The sequence below is a fragment of the Manacus candei genome, unplaced genomic scaffold (genome assembly GCF_025592945.1).
Source record: "Manacus candei isolate 608988 ecotype Guabito, Panama unplaced genomic scaffold, ASM2559294v1 h1tg000051l, whole genome shotgun sequence".
Lineage (NCBI taxonomy): Eukaryota > Metazoa > Chordata > Aves > Passeriformes > Pipridae > Manacus > Manacus candei.
The window spans coordinates 5,284,874-5,308,618 of record NW_026138099.1 but is presented as its reverse complement, the minus strand read 5'-3'; the positions used below and the strand labels follow the sequence as shown (position 1 = coordinate 5,308,618).

General features: G+C 35.6%; 2 protein-coding genes across 13 annotated transcripts in view; one reads left to right on the top strand and one right to left on the bottom strand.

Annotated features, from left to right (window-relative positions):
• The window catches only part of LOC127477273 (uncharacterized), a 702,414-nt gene that overhangs the window by 557,723 nt on the left and 120,946 nt on the right, over positions 1 to 23,745 (bottom strand). The window lies entirely within an intron of this gene.
• CNTLN (centlein) overlaps positions 1 to 23,745 on the top strand; it is a 263,978-nt gene that overhangs the window by 226,477 nt on the left and 13,756 nt on the right. For all 10 annotated transcript variants that reach the window (XM_051801353.1, XM_051801346.1, XM_051801345.1 and 7 more), the window contains 5 exons: positions 352 to 516; positions 3,891 to 3,988; positions 5,645 to 5,771; positions 7,400 to 7,537; positions 7,904 to 8,089. In XM_051801353.1, coding sequence (XP_051657313.1) covers positions 352 to 516; positions 3,891 to 3,988; positions 5,645 to 5,771; positions 7,400 to 7,537; positions 7,904 to 8,089 — 714 coding nt within the window. The remainder of the gene's footprint in view (positions 1 to 351; positions 517 to 3,890; positions 3,989 to 5,644; positions 5,772 to 7,399; positions 7,538 to 7,903; positions 8,090 to 23,745) is intronic.

Below are 23,745 nucleotides of genomic sequence, written 5' to 3'. Positions count from 1 at the left end.
CATGTTCTGTGTAGAAATAATTGCTGAATGCCAGAGAGCCTCTAGGTAAACAGGTTTCACCAGTAACCACTGTTACAGGTTTTTTTAATGATGATTTTTGCTTGTCATGGTAAAACCAGTAAATACATTCGGTCAAAATTGAATTATTTTGCCTTTTAAAAAACTTCTTTTTCCTGCTCAGTTTGATCTTTGCCTGTACTAGAGAATTCAACCAACAATTATGCAATATAATTACAGACAATATATACTGTTTCATTCCTCTTGAATTTTGGACTGGAGAAGTATCTCATATGATCAAGCAGAAATATTTTTAGGATGAAACTGTGATTGTTTTTTCTGTTTGTAAAACAGATGTTGACCTCCAACCTGGCCAAGTGGCAACAGGAGAAGGAAGACTTACAAGGAAAATTAAAGTTGAGAGAACACCTGTCTCAAACTGCTGGCAAGAGTAAAGCCACACCAGCTCCTTCAAAGAACATTGATTTAGAGATGAAACAGCTGCAGTACAAACTAAAGGTGACAGAACATATTATCTAGCACTGAGGATAATTTATATGAACAGTAGTTCATAACTGGGTCAAGCAGACATACTTATACTCACATGTGCCTATCATTTATATATCTTAGCCAGTGATTAGCAACTGAGGTATTAGACTGCCTTTGATGGTAAGCAGAAATGTACTCATAAGCAGGAGAACTAAAAGTTACAATTAAAATAATTTTTGCAGATCAAATAGGCAAGACAGGGCATCTTGCTGGGTTTTCACACAATAATTAAATACATCTGTTTGTAAGGTGCTGTGGAATTAGTTCAGTGAGTATTGTGTTGATTCCTTTCTTCCTTTAACAAAGAGAAAAGCAATAGCTATCTGTGAAGGGGGAGCAAAGAATTTGAGCTGATGGGGCAGCTTATGTTACAGTGTTATGCTACCTATATGTCACTGTTGGTTTTGTCTTCAAAGAAACAGTTATTGTTTTAAATTTGTATTTTTGTAGATTATCTGGTAGGAAAATACTAATTTATTCATTATATAATTTTTCAGTCTCCTGTGATTCTGTTACATGTGAATGGTGTAGATACTGGACTGTGTTTTTCTGAAAGCTTTCTCAGCAGGTGGCCTGGCTCAAACATATTAATTCTTTTCCTCTTCTCACTGGAGGAAATATATGTGCAACAGAACGTCCTAAAGTTGTTTTTTCCTATCATTTTCTGTTAAATAGTAGAGGAAAGAGAAAAGGTCAAAATAGTACAGTTTCTTGCTGCTAGAAGAAAGGGCAGGGTAGCAAGACGTCTGCCAAGGGATCAGGTAGAAGAAAAGGCCATGTTACATGGGCAACATCGCTGGCCCTAAATACTGGATTAGCTGTGCTAATGCACAAATGTTGGTAATGCTCAGACCTCTAAGCTCTTGATGGCAGTCATGGTATTACAGATCTTGGCTATGCCACACTGGATGCATAACGTCTGAATTCAAGGATTAGTAAAGGTAGGTCACATTGATAAAGACATGAGGCCAGCAGGGAGTAGCCATGCAAAGGCACATAAATTCACCTGCTCTAATTATGAGAAAGAGATCTTGAAACCATACACACTGACTTCTTGACTATTGTTTTTACATTTAGGATTGACTAATCTGCTTCTGTTGCTGGTGAGTGGTAATTTCTGTTAATTAGGGCTGTACCTTTCAGATAAGTATCTTCATTATCCAGAAACCTAATAGTCAATTGTTCTATGCAAGTAAGAAAAATAAAAAAAGGGGGATTTATTTTTTTTAACAGTTTGAGAGTAACACCCATGCTAGAAGCCTACTTTATTTGTCTGCTACATTTGAACAGCAAAATAAATAGCTGAAAAATACAAGGCTTTTTCGTTTCTGTAGGAAAGGAAACGTTTAGCAAGCATCAATAAATCTGATGTCAAAATACTAGCATGACTTTTAATTCCTTTTTCAAAATATATTACACCCATACATTCACTTAAGAGTTGGACATGGCGATCCCTGTGGGTCCTTTCCAACTCAGACTATTCTGTGATTCTATGATTTTTGATAAAACAATATGCCATATATGCAAAATGGTATTTAGGGTGAAAATAGTCTGTGACCCCCAAATGCTGAGTAATAGAGTAAATTCGCTGCTTTCTGAATCGGATGAGAGTTTTGACTGTAAGGGCCTCAAGAGCTGCTTAAATCAAGTATCTAAAATTCCTAACTTTATTTAAGGCTAATTTAAGCTCTACAAGTCATTTTTTAGAGAAGAATTTGGCAAAAGTTGTTTGTCTGGAATAAAACTATTGTTCCAGACTATCTATCTTACTTAAAAAGGAGATACAAAGTTATTCTCTGAAATGTCTGAATGTGTAAGCAGCAAAAGCTTTCCTTATAGCTCAAAATATCAAAGTACCTGGTTTTGTTGTTTAGGTTTTTTTCCTCAGAGCTATCTTTGCAGTGTTTATGTTGTATGTAATGGCTCCTGGTATCTTTGCCAATAGAAATAAATGTTTTAAGTGTGGGTGGTGAGTTTGAAAGCGAAATACCACAGTCATATGTCTCTGCCTTTGAGCATGTGCAGAGGCCCACCTAAGTGTTCAAGTTCGCATCTTGTGTGTAACTGTGTAACAGGGTGCTGTGCTCTACGGTAATGAAGCTCAACCTCCACAAACACGTCTCAGGAAACTCAGGAATATTTTGCTGGCATGCATCATTTTAACAATTATCTGGTTATACCTCACATTATAATAATACTAAATAGACTAGACAAGTTATTAAGAACAATATTTTACATCTAACAATGCACACAAGAATATGTACTCCCCTTGAGAGGCACAGAGTTATGTACAATACTCCCATTAATGTTAATAGGCATTACCAGTCTGCACTGAGCAGAGAAATTCTCCTGAAGTATCTTTGTTTACAGCATCTGATCTGTTTGCTTGTTGTTTATACATAGTGAATAAAAAGCTGTTGTACAGCTTCTGAACCTGTATGCATAGATGCACACATATATGTTGTGCTTATACTTAACGTGTATGTATCTTTTGACAACACTTTTTGGAGTTCTGAAATCTCTCTATGCGATGTGTTTGATGTGCCATTTTCAGCAACGGCATTCAATGCAAATACTCAGATTGCTAAGATGGCTACTTAGTTAAATTTCATATTTTTATATCTGTACACTGATTCTTTTATTCTGTATTTAAATCTTGGGTAGATGACGTGTGTTTGCATGGAGCAATTGAGGCACTTTTTTTCTTATTACTGTATGCAATGAGGAATGGCCAACAACTGTATAGTTCTCCTTCACTGGAATTACATATGCCTGAATATTAGGATCATACCTGCTTGTTACTGAAATGTAGAATTTGTGTTAGTACAGGCAAATGGAAATGTCTCTGTCTTGTGCTTTGAATTTCAAGTGACAAAAAAACAACCACTCTTGTAGGTTGTCTTGTATTTGTAAAAGCACAGGAAAGGAATTATTGGACATTCTTGCTATGTAGATGTAGGCCCCTTGTGCTGTAGAACTATACCATTCAAAGAGGTAGTTCAAATAAAGATCCAGTTTTCTTTTCTGTTACCTTTTCATCTATGTCATCCAAGAGAAAATACAGTCGTTATAGGTGCACTGGGCTTGCAGGTGCCCTGGGGAACATACATTAATCATACATGATTAGAACAATGGAAAAGTACTCATTTTTTATCATATTTTCCAAGGAATGTGCTTCTACTTAAGTGTTTCTAGAAAGTAAGAATGCTCCTTCTGCACCAGTTAATTTCTAAGAACTTTCATAAAATACATGAAAGTTTACTCGGCTCATTATTTCCAAATTTCTTGTTGACTGCGACCATATTCAGTCTACTTTATTTATATTTTAATATTTTTCAATACAGAATTCGAATAATGAAATCACTAAGCAATCGACCACCATTAAGTCCCTAAAAAACGAAGTTCAGGAAAAAGAAGAACGGATTCGGGAACTACAAGCAAAGTATGGTCACTTTTCTATCCATTGTGTTTGGTGCCACCCAGTGACAGCTGTAAAATTGCTACAATGTTTAGCATTCTTAGATTTCTAAGAGACTGTTGTATTCTTTTTATTGCAGTCTTGCAGACTAGTACAGGGGTTTTTTTAGAAACTGCAGCAGTACATGCTAGATCTGTAAACTGATAAGAGACTAACTAACTACAGTATCTGTATTGCGGTAAGAATAACTTAAATCAAAACTCAGACTCTAGAGTAGACTTTTTATCCTTGATGTAAGTCAAAATGAATTCCTCAGCACTGTTAAACACAGTCTTTCAAATTCAGTAATTCTTTGCCTAGGGGCTAAGAGACATGTCAAGGTTCAGATGCTTAAATAAGATTAAATAGCTACTCTTATCTTCATTAAAAAAGTTCAAAAAGACAGTTGTATTTGTTTCTGTTTGAAATTATTAAGGTTTACTACTCATTTTTAAAATCACTAATTGTCAAGTATGCAACTGAGATTTTTATTCTACCTACCTTAACTGATATAAATCTGTTATTCAATGATATTACTATAAAAAGTATAAAAAAGCTATTTATGTATCTGTGAATTTTTTGTCTGTCCAGAATTTAACTCCTCTAACAATTCTAATTTTTTTAATTGTAGAAAGAATGCGGTTTACTTCTCTGAAATTAGTTCATGTGAAAAATAGATAGTGCTTAAAGTGGTTATATTGTGTACATTGTTTATTTTCTGTTTCAAAATGAAAATGAATTTTTCCACCATAAGATTTTAAATTCAAAATACTTATTGGATGTCATGGTTTCTTGAAAAGACAGATACTGTTTTTTCGTAAGCTGTAATATATAGTCACCAAAATAACATTATTAGTATTAGAGTGAAACAGATTGAAGAAAATTTTAGGTGCACTGTTTTCCTGGGTGTTTTTTTAATATGGTATTGACATTGTATTAACTATGTTGTATTCCTGAACATATTGCCGTCAATCCTTTTGCTTTCATTAGAAAAAAATCCAGATGTCTGAACATATTCAGGTATTGATTATATTTATATTTACAATATTAATTTGTATCATGATCATGGAAGTACTGTATAAGGCATTCTCATTGAACAGATTAGTTTGTGGTACGTGAGGCTTTCTTTTTTATTTATCAGAGAATTTTCTGACAAATGCTGATGTTATTTCTAGGTTTTGCATTTTATCTCATCTGACATATAGGGATAGAGATTTTTCATCTATTTCTGTATATTAGTTGGATGAAAGGAGAGTTCCCCATTTCACTTTCTTTTGAAAATAATTTTATACAAAATAGTGTCTGAATGATTGCTTGAGACATCAAAGGAATTTAATTATTAAGTTTTGCATGCTCAGCAGGTTTCTTTTGTCTTTTTTGATAATAGTTTAAGAATTACTGTGATTTCAGTTCAGCAAGCAAAAAGCAAATCACAAATATATTGCATATTTAGAAATAGGTCTGTTTAATAAGAGTTTGAAACTGGGTTTAGTAGTTGAGAATGGGGGAAATTGCAAGAATTGCATCAGCAATTGTTTGAAACAGTATTTTAAAGCTACAGGAATAATAGTTTGTCTATTGCATTAGTTGCATATTAAGAAAATTTTCTGAGTGTCATGAGTCTGACTTCTTCCCTTGTAGAATTTCTCGATTGGAGAGGGACTTTACTATGAAAAGACATTTGATAGAAGACCTAAAGTCTCATCTGAAAGCAAGTAAAGAAAATGAGAAAACCTCAAATGAAACATTGGAAAGTCTTGAGAGAAAGGTATTTCTTTCTTGCAATTCCTAGTTTTAGGAAAAACAGAAGCTAGTGGATTTATGCAAGTTATTTCAACACACTATACGTATTAAATCAATAAATTGCTTTAAGCAAACAAGATATAGTTCATTTAAGTGTGTAATTCCCTCCACTATGATTTGTATGAAATCAGTATATGGTGATAGCTTGAATGAATCCAGAATAATTTAATGTATCTTCATTAGGGTGTAATTAAATATTAAAGTATTCAGAACACACAGTTGCAAGAATATGCTGTAAGTAGTGGGATTTAGTTTTATGCACTGTAAGTTTATAAAATATAGGAGACCTGAAACAAGGGTGATTTTACATGACGTATGCTAATGAAGTTCATGCATCTCTCCTGGCTATAGTAGTTAAATGCTTTAATATGTTAATCTGTTTTCTACTGAAGTGTTATGAATGATTCACAGTTCTTAGCTTAATGTAATTGTATCTGTGTAGGTAATGCTTGACTTCTATAGTAAATTATTTTATCCTGCACAATTTTAGGATGATTTCATTGAAGATAGGAGAACTTGTATATGCTTTGGCATATTTCTATATTATCCAGCTGATATATTGGACTTCGGTCTTTAATGCCAGAAAAAGATTATGATGTTTGTTTGTCTGTGAGGTTATATCTCTTGCAATCCCAAAACAGAAATAAACAATTTACTAATTTGCTTGTGTTTGCCTAGAATGGGTGTGCTTGCTGAATATCACAAACATTATCTCTACTTGCAGTCATATAGCACTTACAGCTCTAAAGAGAGCTACTATCTTACCTTACATGCCAAAGATAAGGTGTTATTAGGAAAACCACAGCCAGAAAGTGAGAGCATAAGTAAGCAAGGAAGCTAAAGTATGACATGAGAGAAATACGTGGTTTTGGGTTTAGGTAAAAGATTTGGAATGGAATGATGCGCTTTAATGCTCTCCTTTGAGTATTTTAAGCACTGCATTTCCAGAGAGTCAAATCCCATGCATTATTTTGATTATTCCAGGTGGAAAATCAGCTTGATAAATTTTACGTTATCTTCAGCAAAAGATCAAAGAAATTCCCTGTTACTCGATATTGTCAGGAAAACTTTGTGATTAATACTATCAGGAGTGATGAATGATCTATTAATACTATCAGGAGCACTGGCCTTTTTCTTTTTACCCCAAATCAGTGTTTGCATTAGATAATAATTATCTAGGAAGCTCTACAGACTATTAACATGTAGACAGTTGTTTTCTTGGTTGAATTGTGTTTTTACCTCTAACAGAAGAAATGAGTAGCAGTTGTGGATGGCTCCCTTTTGCAAGTACTGTAACTCTAAAATATATATAAACAAACAGTTCTGCAGATATATATAGAATATATATAAACAAACAATAAGTTTTGACTTAATACAAGTCAAAACTCATGTTAAAAGGTTGTGTGCGAACTGGTCTCTACTGGATCAGCAGTAGAGATTTAATAAATACTGTAAAATTTCTGAAAAAAGTATTTCAATAAAATTATATAGCGAAAGTATGTTAATGTAATATAGGTAGGCTTAGTTTCGATTTTATTTTAATTTTTTAGTTATACATCTTGATTCAATGCTCTTGGCCTTTCATTATTTCAGGTAAAGGCACTGGCTGAAGACTGTTCAGGCAAAAAAACTTCCATTGACTCACTGAAACAAAGACTTAATGTAGCTACGAAAGAGAAGTCTCAGTATGAGCAGATGTATCACAAGGCTAAAGATGAGTTGGAGAAAAAGGTATAAATAGAGTTGTGATGGCTGCACTGTGGAACTTTTTCATACCTTTCTTTCAAATGAAAAGTTGCAACGTCATCAGCTTAGACTTTTTAAATACAGAAAGGGAGAAAAGAGCAGAATAATAGTAACCTTTTTCTCTCTTCTGATTCAGTCACATCTCTAAAATTTAGATACTGAAACATGGACATAATGACTGAAAATGAGATTACTTTTTGCCATTAAATTACATTTTATGTGTTGCAAGTGGAATATTCTGTGATGTTAATCATGATGTGGGAGGTTGGTTTGTTCATACATTTGTGATCTACCATAACTCCTTATCAGCTTTTATCATAGCATTGTTGTGTCTCTGCGGATGTATTTCAGGATCTCAAGCTTACCAAACTAGAGAGCAAAATCATTGAGACTGAATGTGCTATGACTGAACTTGAGACTGCTACATCTGATCAACTACACAGCTTGGCTAAACAGAGTGCAGAGGCTTTGGAAACAGTACAGAAGAAGTTGCTGCTCACAAGTGACAAAGTAGAAGAATTCAAGACATTTGTAAAGGTTTGAATTTTGATTTTCTTTGAGTGTTCACCTAAATTAAGGTAATTTTGATTGAAAGAAAAATGTAAAAGATTAAACAAGAGCTAATCTTTGGTGCATTCCGTGTTCGGGAACAATCTTTGTAGTTCCTGCAGTGGTCTGGTGTCAGGTCTGAACTGGTCTAAATACGGAGAAAGAATCAAAGTCTCTCTCCCAGATTTACAAAGACTTCAATAATTTTTATCTTTATATATATGGCTGCCATATACTTGTTCCCAAGAAAAAGTGCTTAGTTTTATATCAGACTACTCTGCAGCAGAAAAATTCCCGACACATTTAATATAATAATTCATATCTGTTGATCAGTCTGAAGTACATCATTTTCCATATGCACATACTTTTTATTTTAGAAATATTGAATAAGGAAGCCTCTATATTGCAAAATTGAAAGCAGTTTTAGTAACAGTATATAGAATATTATTTCCTTATTTCGGCTAAATACTTAACAAACTGCTATAGTGCATCATGCAACAATACTGTCTTGGTGGTGTCAGACAGATCACTTTGTCATAATAAATCAGTGAAAAGTTTCACTGAATACACTAATATGTGTTTTATAATTTAATATTTGAAATGTAAATATTATTTATTTTTCTGAAATATTCACCACATAATTAAGAAATATAAAGCCTATTCAGTATATATCTGTCTTGAATACATAGCATCTGAGGGAATGGCCTGAAGTTGTGTCAGGTGAGGTTTAGGTTAGATATAAGGAAAAAGGTTCTTCACCCAGAGGGTGGTTGGACACTGGAACAGGCTCCCCAGGGAAGTGGTCACCGCACCAAGCCTGACAGAGTTCAAGAAGTGTTTGGACAAAACTCTGAGGCACATGCTGTGATTCTTGGGACTGGCCCTGTGCAGGGCCAGGAGTTGGACTGGAAGATCATTGTTGATCAATGCCAACTCAGGATATTTTATGATTCTATGATTTTATTAATTTAGCATATATCTACTATATACCTACTTTCAAACAAGACTATAACTTATTAAACCATGAAATAGATCCACTCTTCTACTTTTCTTGGATCTCTGTAGAGGTGAGCATCTTTCAGATATGTTTGGGCAAGTGTGGTAGCATCCAAAGTAAAGAACAATGGTATTTTGATGCACTACATATAAAAAGAAGGCATATATAGTTATCTCTTCACGAATAACTTTCAACTGGTGATTGAAATTTAGTAACTTAAATACTTGTGCATTATATCTTCTTTCTGTTGTCATCTGATAAGAAGTCACTCTACATGGCAGTTCTCAGACCTTTTATGTTTGCCTGTTTTCTCAAGTTCGTAGAACATTAAAAAAAGGGGAAGTGAAAGGTATTCTGTTCTCAAAAGTAACTGTAATGAGCAAAATCACCCATTAGCAAGTATTATGATAACTTCATTCATTGTTGAATAAGATGACAGCTTCAGTGTTAGTTGCCATGAATATTCATTAGCACTTACACAATTGTACTGCATGTGAAAAGAATGTTAATATGTAATTTCTCTCTAAATAATAATAATAATAATAATAATAATAATAATAATAATAATAATAATAATAATAATAATAATAATAATAGTATTTAGCTAATAAAACTAAATACCTAGTTCCTTGCCCAGATAAAAAGAATATGCATGCATATTTCAAGTAAGATTTTTGCTGAGTACCGTTCCTCTGCAGAAAGATTTTTTTGAAAATTAAGATGCTGTCTATAAGTCAAATGTTGATGAATAAGGAGTTCCGAAGTAGACTAATTTGTTTAGTTAGGTGCTAAAATCAGATTCTAGTCATGGTGTACCACTGTAAAAAAATATTGTTGAAAATCCTTGGCGATTCAGTGGAATTGCACAGTATATCAAGTAAATCCTGTTAAAATACCTCTTGTGTATCTGATGTTATAACCTGCGTGGCAAGATCCAGGTATTGTGATAATACTTACTGTGATAAGTAGCAGTACTTCTTCTTGCACCAGCTCTTCCTTTGAAGTCTGGTCTGTATCATTTCTACTCTCTTCTTCCAGGTAGCTGTCAGTTTTCCCCTGACCTTGATTCTCCAGTTCCGGTAACTTGAGTAATATTTTCTGTATAGAGATAAGTTTAACCTTCATCTTACTTAAACAGGTTAACATATTTGTCTTCTATTCTGATCACTTCATAAGCCTTACTTGTTTTCAGAGTGCAGTTGTACTCTTCTCATTCATAAATTGAATGCAGTTGCTTTTTCTACTTATTCCATGTCTGTTGTGACATTACATAGTTCTTTTTTTAACATAAAATAATTAAATTATTTCAGTTACTAATTAATGGTTACAGCTATTAATAAGACAACAGAGGAACTTCAGAGAAGAGAGTGTGACTCTTTCTATTTATACCAGACAGCGTTACTGGCTTTTAGAGTTATTTATAACACAGAACCACAGGATCTTGAATCCATCTGGGTCAAGATACTAAGTAAAAAAACCTGGGGGAGTGGTTTCTGGTACAAGTACAGTGTACATAACTGAATCACATTATGATGAGTTACTAATTGAGCCCATATTTGCAATATACAGTAAAAAGTTGCATTGCTGTGGGCACTCCAATTTAGGACACTTATGCAATGAAATAAAATAGCTAAATTGTAGCATCTATTTAATAGTTTCCAAAAATCATGGAAGAATTAATTGCAAACAAAAGTTGCTGTATCCAGTACGTTGTAAGTAACTATTGGACTTATTTTTGTGGGAGCATGGTATAGGGATCAGACGTTATGTCCTGAATTGCTTTCAGTGGGAACTAACAGGGCATCTAAAATAGGTCGATTCAGAGCAGTTCATTTCTCCAAAGCTGTATGAGGAAGATATAGGCTAGTAGGAAATATGAATAGAAATTTTGGAGTGTTACAGTTTATTAAGTAACCAAAAAACCACAGTTCCATAATTAGAGAGTAGCTCCTTATAAATATCTATTTCAGCTTAATAGGAAAGTTAACAAAATATTTAGAAATAAAAAGGCAATATAAAGGAATTGGAAATGAATTATAGATAATAACCTGAAAATATGAGCAATAATAGACTATAAAGGATGGAGAAGAGACTAAAGAAATCAAGAAAATATGTGTGGGTAGCAAGACAAGAACAATAATAAACGGGCAGTATTTAAAAATGTACTATTAATAAGGTAGCTATTACAGGGTGCATACAATCTATATTAGATTTTAAAAATCTGTAACTGTATCAAGATAGAGGTCTTGCATGAATATTTCTTTTCTGTGTCTGGAATGAAGTAGGCTAATGTTATATGAAGATATTACAATATCCCCAGTCTTTTATTAACCAAGGGAAGATTTTAAACATTTTGTTAAAAAAAATAGTATTCTTAAATTGAGAATTTTTATAGCTAACAAGTTTGCTGGTTAATTCTCTTGCTGGTCCTCCTTTTGAATAAATATTCAAAGTTAGGGTATATATGTTACAACACTGCCTTGAATCTAAAAGAAGGATACTATTGAGTCAATATTCAGAAAAGGCAGTATTTTAGGTTCATTAGCCTAACCTCATTTCTGGGTAAAATACTGAAAATCTGATATGAAATTCAATTATTAAAATATTAAAGCATAAGATTATAGTTATACTTCTTAGAACACTTTTATGGAAACTAAATTTCATTGAATAAATCTGATTTATTTTCTGGAAGGTGGTAAAAGGCAGTTGATAAAGGTTACTATTAATTTTAGTATACTGTTTTTTAAGATGTCTGACCTACTATTAAGATGTTCAGATAAAAAATGTATACTATGCAATAGCAATAATATGTTAAATGGACTGAAAATAGCCCATGCAGTTGATCTGAAAAGTATAGGTGTCTTTAGAGTTTTGTAAAGATCAGAGCTAATCTTGATTACTAAGTATTATCACAAAATTCAAATCCTGATAAAATTTGTCCATGGCATTTATGAAGACTGCAAAATAATAATGAAAGTAAGGCTGTAAGTATAATGTTAACTAGGCTCAATGAAACATTTTAATTACAGAAGAATGCAAGCTACCTGTACAAGAGACCAGGTGGTTCTGACAATACTTCAGATGCCTTTTTTAAGCTGCACATTTTTATCCCATCTACATTCCATCAGCACCATAAATTCTCTTTGAGCCATTCACTCAATTTCTACGGTCTATCATTGTTCAGGATTTTCTATAACATGTGTTGCACTATCAGACCACTATCAGGTGGATCTTGCCAGTTATGTACAGCACAGCAACTGGAGCAAAATGTTCTTTGTTGTGTTTGCAGTACCTCTGAGAACTCATGCAGAAAACAACCATTGGATAAAGTTAAAAAACTACTATTAGAATGCTTCACTGGATGTCTATTGAAAATTTGGTACAGCATGTTAGTTTGCTATGAAACTGTCCAAAATTCTGCATGAATTCTATTTTCCTGCATTACTGTAGTTTAGGTTTTTTTGCTTAGCTAGACTTTGACTGTATGTTGCTGTTAGAGACCTTGTAAGCTCAAGACTCAATAGTGTTGTCTGTCCCATTCAGCTTGTACATGAGCAAAACTTGTTTTGAAAGGTTAATCTGCAGTGATGACGCCACCTGAGAATGAGAATATCAGAACTTTTCTGACCTTGAGGAAGATGTTTTGATTAGGCATCTATATTCAGCTCTGGCTGTAATAAATAGGTGATGGCAGCTGAATGCTTCGAAATTATCTAAGTGCATTTCTCACTTAGATAGTGCCTCTGTCATTTGGGACTTGTGTGCTTTCTACAGAGGATACTAACTGCAGCACAGTGCACATCTGGTATGTTCTGGCATTGTTCTTGATAGGTCTCCAGTACAACCATCTAATAGAAATTGACTGCCAAAATCAAGACCCATGGCAGTTTACTTGGCAAGCTTAATGGATCTACGTGGGGATCTAGCCCTCACCCTCTTAAGACATATGCCCTCATTTTGGCTACTGAGAGCAGGGCTTAAGCTAGGTGCATTTCCCCCTCTCTCTGTTGTTTGACATACAGCTGTGGGCAGCCACATGTGTCAGAGGACTTACTTCACCTCTGCTTGGCCAAGTAATGTTCTGACAGTTATTTGCCATTCAGTCAGTTTACCTTATATCCCAATATATGTCAGTCTCACCTTCCTGCAGTTTATCTTGAATACTGGCATCTGTTTTGGCACAACTGTTTCTCACTGTTATCTTGGGCTGTAGGTAATAGGTAAGTTAACACTTCTGTTAAAAAGTTCCACCCCTGAATGAGCCTCATTGCTCATTTCTGCCTTAGGAAGCTTCCTCCCTACTCCATTTAGGAAATGTCATCATAGGTGTTATATGGGTCAGTTGTGAGCTAATTCATGAAAATTCAGTTAACCTTTTGAAAACCCAGAACACCAGCTTTTGTGTACCACAGAGAGTCAGAACAGGGACAGGCTTACAGGCTAGAGATGCTGGTACTGCCCTTACTGTCAGTGCTAATTGAAAATGTTACATGAAATTTCTTCCTGTTGCAAAGAATAAGTAATTCATGACTGGCCACTTTCACATTAAAATTTTCCTTTATTTGGCAAATTCCTGTTATTTACCATCATTGTCTATTTCTCTTGAGCAGTTCTGTGTTGGTGAAGCTAGAGCATTGCTAGGAAACATGTTCTTCTCAGAATGGCCATATGCAGATGATGTCCTATTTTCTCTTTATTTAAAAAAAAAAGAAAATTAAAAAATTAGACATAATTGGTAGTTGGGTTGGGAGGCATGAATATTTGGGAAATATTCTGTTGGGTTTTGTCAGCTCCTTTATAACACGAGAGCAACACAAGTGCACTGCTAGTGCCTGTACTGCCAGCCAGAGAGTCAGTTCTTTGGATAGATGGAAATCCTTGCAGGGGACTCTCAAAATTCTCCAGTTATGGTGAGCCAGTAAGAAATATTCTTCATAGAGCATTTCTGTTGCTGAATGTATTCTCAAACCGTGACAGTACTACTGCTCCAGTTCCTTGCAGGCCCAGGATATGCAGAACATATTTTTTTATATGGCTACCCAGATCAGATGCACAATAACCATTTGTTTCTTTATCTGAAAAAAAAAAAACAACTGCATCATAGGTAGTTGTAAAATTTAGTAATTGGCAGTGTTGTTTGACCAAACAAAGGTTTCTTTAGTGAGTCACAGGGACATTTTACAAACAACAGCAGATAGTATCATATAAATCAGCACTGTCAGTTTTGATTTGGAAGTGGACACCTTTAATATGACTTCAAGTTGCTAGAAAATTTTCCCCACTGGGAACACTTGAAAGCAAAAGATAAGTATATTTCATTTATTACACTCCAAACTGTCAACACTTTACCCAGAAAAGTATACCCAGAGTAATTATTTTGTATTGTGTAGAGTAGAAGATAAGTCTACCCATCTGTGTTCAGTCAGAATCAAGATAATACTTGGTTTCAGGGATGTGTTCCAATATGATGAGAATCAGTAGTCTTATTTGCAGAATACACACCTTAAAAGGTGGTGTTCTATATGCAAAGCAAAATCTCTGTAACTGAGAAAATATCACCATTAAAAAAAATCAGGCATTTATTGCTTCTTCTTTCACTATGTGTGCTACTTCAGGAAAAAAGGAGAAACACAGCTTTTATTATGAAATACCAACCTTTCTTGGTTCTGAGAAGAAATTGGTGATAAATTAAGCTAATCTCCATCAGGATTACTCTGCATCTGGGATTTAGGCAAATTGAATCAGAGGCCTGAATAGTGACAGTGAATATCTATTAGACTGTAAACAGAATAATAGGCCTTGTGAATTTTAATGAATGAAGTGAATGAATTCTTACAGTTTACAGAAGGCATATGGTTAGTGATGCATACAGGGTGCCAGGAACAAAATATAATGTAGATGTCTTAGTGGATAAAATCTTGATAAATAAAAAGGAAGAATAAAGAGAAAGATTTTGAAAAGCTTTTTCTTACTCTATTTTTTCTTTGCTCCTTAGACTTAGAAGGATAGGACTTCACTTTGGTTTTTGACTATGATAGGTAAAGACCATAACAGATGTAGCTTAAAATATATTGAATGTTTCTATACCCTACTTTTATATAACTCTCTCAAGGATTTAGTGATGTTGATTTAAATTATTCAATCTATGTAATGAAATTTTAAGATATGTCAGGTTTTTGTAGTTGTGTATGTATGTCTCATGGAAAGTTTATGCATGTCTGACTTGCATAGGTGATTTTGTTGATGTTAGTACTATTTTCATTTTTCTTACAGTGCATGAGCACCATTCTCACAGACCATAACTCTGTAATGGTAGATAGTGTGTGAACAGACCCAACAAACTTGAGCTGAATAGGAAACGGTTTTAACCAACTTGCAAAAAAAATTCCTTTTCAGCCTCAAGGAAAAAACCCACCTAAGTTTAACAGAGAATGAGACAAGCAGGATCATCTGGGAGCTACCTGGAGACTCTGCACTGCACTTCTTGAAAGGGTCTAGATCCACCTGGGATTCCTTTAAATGGATTGGAGAGACTTCTTTTTAAAGCTCTGACTCAGCTCTCTGTTGGACATAGAAAGATGCGGGTTTTAGAGGTAGTAGCTAGTTTGGTGTCTAAAAGACAGAAAACAATGTTGGCTGGAAAAAGGGGTAACTGGCATACTTGAGGAATGGACATATGAGTACATGCTAAAGGCTCTGGGCTTGAAGTGGTTAGATAACCTTTTGGCAAAATAACAGGAAAAGCAGCAAAACTTGGAAAGAAGGAGAAAGGTCTCCAGTAATTATGTACTTCAGTGTTCATGTAGATATAATTGTGTAATGTATGTTGACTCGATTGCTAAGAAAGTGAGCTGAAGGAGGGTGAACAGAAAGTACTCATATACAGAGTCTCCACAGTAATTCAGAAAGTTGGGACTTAAGGAGATTCTGCAAGGTAAATACCAAGAGAGCTACAGAGAAGAGCTCTAGGAGGACAGAATCATAAAATTACAGTATTTTTAGAAAGCACAGTTGATAAGTTTTGTCTTTTAACCATTTTTTAAGAGTTTAATGCCAGAGCTGAGCTCTTAAATTAGGTTTCAGACACATTCGTTTCAGCAGTGCAGCAGTCTTACACAGAGCATCTGATTTATAGTTCTTATAGTTTTTTGTGTGTTTCTGCAGAAAGATTGCATAAATTAAGACACTGAACTGAGTGTCAGGAAATCACAGTGCTCTTCACATCTTGGTCACTGACCTGCTATGTGACCTTTGGAGTGTTGCTTCACCTCAGTATTTCTTGGTCTGCCCTAAATATCTTTTTTTGCTATGTCCGGTACAACTGTGCTGAATTTGAGAAACCAGTATATTTTGACAGAAATATTCTGCCCGTCATCCCATGCTGATTATACGTATTTCAACTCATTCTCTGCTATAATGAAAACTATTATTTTTTTCCCTGTTACAGGTCACAAAACATGGTAATTGTGTTGAAAATTTAGCAACAGTACAATGAAAACTATGGAGTATTTACTGAAACTTAAAAACCAGCATTAGTCTGAAAACATTTGGGTCTACAATTTAAGTTTTTAACAGTCTTAAAGCTTAGCGTACAGGAGAGATTAGATAACTCTAAAGCTGTAAAATTATATATGACCATATGTCCCTCATATATACTTACAGTACCCGCTGTATGCTCTGTAAATGAGATATCTAGCAGTAAGATGGACTTTGTTGTATCTAAAGGTATTACAAAGAACACTTGCAACCGGACTTGTCTATCTCGTATTGGCCTCATAAGCCACCAGCGTGCTTGTAACAAACGTGGGTAGAGCCTTCCTAAATCTTCATTCGCGAAGCCCAGCCATGATGACAAAGAACACTATGAGAAGAAACATATTTTTAAGACAAGATTTCAGGCATAAAATAAAGTGTGATGGCTAAACAGTTATCAAAAGAGGATTAGAAAAGAAAAAGAGAAAAACCTGACCAGTAATACAAACCCCCTTAACTTTTATTCACAAAGTGAATTTTAAAATGAGTATGTATACTCTTAAGTATATATTGTATACTTTTCAACTGAAATATAAAATACATTGTAATTGGCCAGAGTAAGTCCATTGCTGTATCTTTGTTTAAATATGCTTTGTTTTGAAGACAATCTAAAATTAAAAACTGTTCATGACTAAAGTCACTTTTCTCTATGCATTTGTAAATAAATTGAACTATTTTTTAGAACATAGCACAGTGTATTCAATTTCGTTTTCTTATAAATATAAAATATAGGTTGAAATATTTTCAGTATTCTTCCCTGTGGTTTCCTGCACCTGGAGATGGTTAAGAAAATGCAGTCAAAAGGACATTCTCCATTTTGTACTCAGAAATAAATGATTATAAAGAAACCTTTGTTTTCAATCGTTTTGAATCCAGAAGGAATGATGTTTTGATAGAGTGTGTGGGATGAGATTGGTAGCAAAGGTATTTTGGAGAAATGGGAAGCCAGCCAAGGGAGACTTTCACTCCTCTGTTCTCATAGGGGCAAGGAGGAATAACACAACTTAAGCCAGCATAGTTATACAAATTCAAATCTTGCCTGATTATCAAATTTTATGCAACACAGTTACTAATTTCTGTCATTGTACCTTATTATCCTTATACCATTTTAACTGGGTTTTTGGGGTCTGCAGTTCTAAGTGCCAGGAACCTACATTTTGTGTGCAAATACTAAAATCGTCATGCCCCTTTTATATTTTATGACTCCAGGGTTTTGACAGAAAAGCTGTGGTTTAGCTTTAGTAGTTGAAAAACAATACTGTGCAAATTTGTCTACACTTCTGCAGATGTTCTTGTGATAGTTGGGTTTGGAATGTTACTGAATTCACGTTTTCTAGTTCGCAGTCTGTCATCCATAGCTCAGAGCCATGGAGAAGGCAAGGTTGGGCTGGGATGTTGGGCTGCAAACTGGAGTTAGCTTTTGCCACTAGAGTCGAAGAGGCTGGTAATATTTTAAATTACTTCAATTAATTTTTCAGATCTTACCTGTTGAATCCTTAGTTATGCTCATGTGTGTTCAGGTTTGCCTGTATTAATTGATGTGGAAAATCACGTTGTAGATGCAACTACAATATCACATTATTTTTTTACATACATACTGCAATTTTTCAATTTTTATGTGTAATGAAATTCTTACAGGTCATCAGGTGAGACATTTCTTCCACACGATGCATGCTTTCATCTTCCACTTACCTCTGTGAAGTTGTGAACACTATTCTCAGTGCCAATCAACATAGGACTGTTTATTTTAAGTCATATATGTCAGTCTGATACCTAGCTTTACAGTATGTATTATCTTTTTGATTTTTGGGGGGATTTAACACATTCAACAGCTTGTTTCTTTATTATTAAATGAAAAGATAATAAAATCCTATCTTAATTCCTCCAGATATGCACAAGTAAAGAGCTGAGACACATAGTTTGAATATGTATGTTCATAAATTTTAGAACTACCTCAGAAACTGTAACTGCAGATAGGTAAATAAAACCAGCTTACCACATTATAGATGTGACCTGTGTGACATTGGTAAAATTATGATATTAGCACTTTAATATTTGGTAATAGAACTCTTGGTCACTACTGAATACTGAGCTTGGCAGAGGAAGGTAAGACTGGTCTATACGTCCTGTACATCTTTACACTCTACTTAGAAGGCATCTACTGGAGTCTCTAAAATCACATGTGATCTCTGGGGATCATAAGAATTAAGTCAGCCTCCTGAGGCTGACTCATTCCCATGGATCAGAATGGTACATGTTATAACCCTTGGCCAGACAAGTCTATTGCAGTGGTCTGTCTTTATTTCTTGTGTACACTCTTGTCCTTTTTCTGATAAAAAAAAAGTTTATGCCTAGATGATGTGTTTTTTCAAGTGAAGGAGCTAGCTGAGGTAGCTTAAATAACATATATAAATATATATTAAATAATATATATTAAAAAATTAAATTACTAAAGAAGAGTTTTGAATCATGCTGTGAGATCAGTTTAAACATTATTACCAAAAGTATTTTAAAAGTCATTTTTGGAGGGACAGTAAGGAACAAATAACTATATTTTCATTGAATTCTTATTTCAGCTGCATGACATCATCTCTTTGTGTCATTTTGTCCATTCATTCTGTTTTGTCTTGTTGATTATGAGGTACTTGGGGCAGTAATGTTTTCTCAGCCTTTTGCGTCGCTAGGATCTGCCCTAACCTTAGGCCAGCGATAACTGTTCTACCACAAAATAGAGTTCTTTAAGCTCAGCATTCAGTTCTGTGAATTCAGATCTTGTTCACAAACAGCTACATCTTCACAATCCTTTTGTTTCTTTAGGAAACTAACGTTGTATCAGAAAAGATTTTCCACTTCTTTTTTGGTTTAGTGCTCTGGACCACATCCATATACTACTCTAATTTACAAAACAGGTGAGTTCCTAAGAATGCATTACTTGTATCTAAAAGCACTTTCACATTGAACTACACACAAAATACTATCTATAGAATTGTTCTGTATATTATACTCTTCTATACATTTGTGATTGGTTGACCCTGGCCAGCAGCTAAACTTTACTACATGGTTTTTTGTACATTCCCTGCTCACTCCCTTCCCTCGGTGAGACTAAGGAGACAATAGGAAGAGCAAAAGTGAGAAAACTTGTGTGTGGATAAAGAGTTTAATAAGGGAAGGAAATGGGAATAAAACCCCAAGAGATGTAGGTCAATACCCAGTCTCTGAGCAGTGGCCACCTGACAGACATATCACCATCCCCCTCAGTTTTTATTGTTGAGCAAAATACTGTATGGTATGAAATGTTCCTTTGGTCACCTGGGGTCAGCTGTCCCAGCTGTGTTCCCTCCCTGTGTTGAGTGCATCCCCAGCCCACTTGCTGAGGTGACAGAGTGGGAAAACAGAAGGTCCCGATGTTGTGCCAGTGCTGCTCAGCAATGACTCGTGTGTTATCAACACTGGTTTAGTTACAAATCCCAAACACTGCGCCATACAAACTGCTAGAAGATGATTAACTACATCTCCATTTGCTGTATGACAAGCCAGTGGGGAAAAAGACTGGCCTTGTTAAACAGAGAATTTAGGCTTGAACTCAGGGATAAAAAGAGAATGTATCACCTCTGGAAGGATGGGTAGGTAACTTCAGGGGGACTACTAGATGTTGTGAGGTGTGTAGGGAGAAAATTAAAGGGGCCAAAGCCAAATTGAAACTTACTTTGGCCACTGTGGTTAAAGATGACAAAAAAAGTTTCTATAAATACATTGGCAGCAGAAGGAGGACTAAGGAGACTCTCCAGCCTCTGCTGGATGCAGCAAGTAACTTAGCGTTAGGGAATAAGGAGAAGACTGATACACTTAATGCCTTCTTTGCCTCACTCTTTAATACCAAAACCAGTTGTCCTCAGGCTACCCAGCTCCCAGAGTTTGAAGTTAGTCATAGGGAGCTGAGTGAAGCCCCAGTAATCCAGGAGAAAATGGTTAGTGAGCTGCTATGCCAGTTAGACACCAACAAGTCTGTGGGCCCACACCCGAAAACAATGAGGAAGCTGGCGAAAGAGCCTGCCAAGTCACTTCCAGTCATTTACCACCCAATCCCGGTTAACCCAGTGGACTGGAAATTAGCAAGTGTAATGCCCATCTACAAGAAGGGTGGGAAGGAGGAACCAGGGAACTACAAGACTGTCAGCCTGACCTCAGTTCCATGGAAGGTCACAGTGCAGATCACCCTGAGTGCCATCACAGAGCACATGCAAGAAAACAGGGGATCAGGCACAACCAGCAGGGGTTTACAGAAGACAGATCCTGCTTGACCAGCCTGATCTTCTTCTATGTCCAAGTGACCCACTTAGTAGATGGGGGAAAGGCTGTGGATGTTGTCTATCTAGACTTCAGTAAAATGCTGGACACCATCTCCCACAGCATTCTCATGGAGAAATAGGCAGCCTACATCTTGGACAGGTGCACTGTTCACTGGGTGAAAAGCTGGCTGGATGGCTGGGCCCAGAGAGGGGTGGTAAAATGGAGTTGCATCCAGCTGGTGGCCTGTCACTTGTGGGTGTTCCCCAGGGCTCATTACTGTAACCAGTTCTGTTTAATATGTTATCTAATATGTTAATCTGGACTAGGGGATTGAGGGCACCCTCAGTCACTCTACGTATGACACCAAGTTTGGTGGGAATGTTGATCTGGAGGGCAGGAACATGTGGACAGGCTGGATTCATGGGCTGAGGCCAATAGTATGAGGTTCGATACATCGAAGGGCTGGGTCCTGCCCTTGGGTCAAACCAGTTCTGTGCAATAATGCTACAGGTTTAGGGAGGAGTGTCTTGAGATCTTCTCAGCAGAAACAGACTTGAGGGTGCCGTTTGACAGTGGCTGAACATGAGCCAGCAGTGCCAGGAGGCCAAGGAAGGCCAGTGGCATCTTGGCCTGTACCAGGCATAGTGAGTCCAGCAGAACTAGGGAAGTGATTGTCCTGCTGTAGGGAAATGATAGTGCTGCTGTACTTGGCACTGATGAGACTGCACCTGGAGTACTGTGTTCAGTTTTGGGCCCCTAACTTCAAAAAGGACATTGAGGTAGGTGTTAGAGCATATCCAGAGAAAGGCAACAGTGCTGTTGATGGCTCTGGAGCACAAGTCTGATGAGGAGGGAGTTGGGGGTGTTTAGTCTGGAGAAAAGAAGGCTCAGGAGGGAACCTCACTGCTCTCTACAACTACCTAAAAGGAGATTGTAGTGAGGTGGGGGTCAATCTCTTTTGCCATATCTCAAGTGAAAGGACCAGAGGAAATGGCCTTAAGTTGCACCAGGTAGGTGCAGATTAGACATTAGAAAAAAACATTTCACTTAAAGAGTGGCTAAGCATTGGAATAAGTTGCCCAGGGAGTTGCTCTGGAGTGTTCAAGAGGCATATGGATATGGCACTTGGGGATATGGTTAAGAGGTGATTATGGTGGTGCTCGGTTGATAGTTGGACTAGGTGATCCTAGAGGTCTCTTCCAGCCTTCATGATTCTGTGATTCTGTGATCTCAGCCGGACCCAGCACACTATTATTACTATTGTACAATACACAGTAAAGTTTAAAATTATCCATCACTCATGTGAGCCATGGCCTCTGCCATGAGATCTGCACCAATGCAAGACTGAAATCTGACCATATATAGTGTCAGTGCTATCTAGCATCAGACTTTGGTTTGTCTTAGGGGCATTAACTTTTATTATGCTACAAACAACAACAATAGAGTGTGTAAACTAACATGGTAATTACAGGAAAAATTTTAGGTATTGACTCAGTCATATGACATTACTTGGGACCATTGATCAAATTGTGTCAATTCCAGGATCAACGAGTGTCAGTGTTTTGGGATGTAAAGACCTTATTAATAGTGTGCTGTCATGGTCTTTGTATCACCATGGCTTCTTTGAGTGTTTAATTAAATATTACCTTTTAATTGAAAAAAGATCTTTGTCTTTATACATCTCAAAACTGGCAAAAGATACAGTGCTAAGTGATTACATAGGGAGGCCAAAATTGGAAACAATATATTAGCTTAAGAATGAATATTTTGCATTGTGAAAATAAAGTAGAAGGCCTTATAAGGGAGATATTTCAGAACTCTATGCAAACCAGCATATATAATATGTACAGTATTCCCATATGGAGTTAGTAGATGATTCAACAATTGCTACTGATTAAAAAGGGCTGGGAACTTTAAGGTCATGCTGTTAGAATTTTAAGCTGATATTTTTTCTAGTCTGATCAGTAGTGATTGCACTGGTCTGACAATATGTGTTGTAGATTTGTTTTAGGAATTACTCAGGAATTTCTATTCTATTTGCCTGGTAGCAGCTAAGTGTGTCCCACAGGAACAACTCTGATGGTAACATCTAAGTTGGGAAAATGGCTTTACTAACAAAATATCCCCTAGATTTGACACCAAAGAAAAACAGAGAAAATATCAAATCCTAGTATTACTAGTACTAATAAAGGCATTGTTATGCATCAATATAGTACCAAAATCATATACTGCATTGATTTCCTTGCAGGGAGATTTGTATCACCTATGTATGCTTGTAAGTTTAAACATAAACTGTTTTTAAATGCACAGGAGAAAATTTTTTCATTCAAAATCCTACACTTAGCACCATAATGCATTGGATCAATTTTGTAATCAAAGAATGATATTATACTGGCTTCAGTATACTCTCCAATAACACCTCTGTGGCTTAACTCTTAAGTTTTTGTAATTTTTGGTTTGGAAATGGATCTTCCTAACTCAGTTTCTAAGAGCTGTGTGACTTGACACTGAGCATTTCTGTATTGGAGGATGAACTGACATATAATCACTAAAAATAAGTAAAGAATTTGGCATATGAATACATTAGTATATGTCAGATAAGAAAATATAAACAGAAAAGGCATCTTAAAATTTTTAAGGCACTTATCCAGTAAAAAAATGTATATAAAAACATTATTACAGCCTAATAACATGAAGGAAGGAAGTTCAAAAATAGCTAGTCTGTCACAGTCCAATTTGAAAATCCATAAAGTAGACTTATTTTTCACATATGGCTTGTGTTTTACATATGCTTTAGTGTATTAGAACTGCGTGAGGGAAAAAG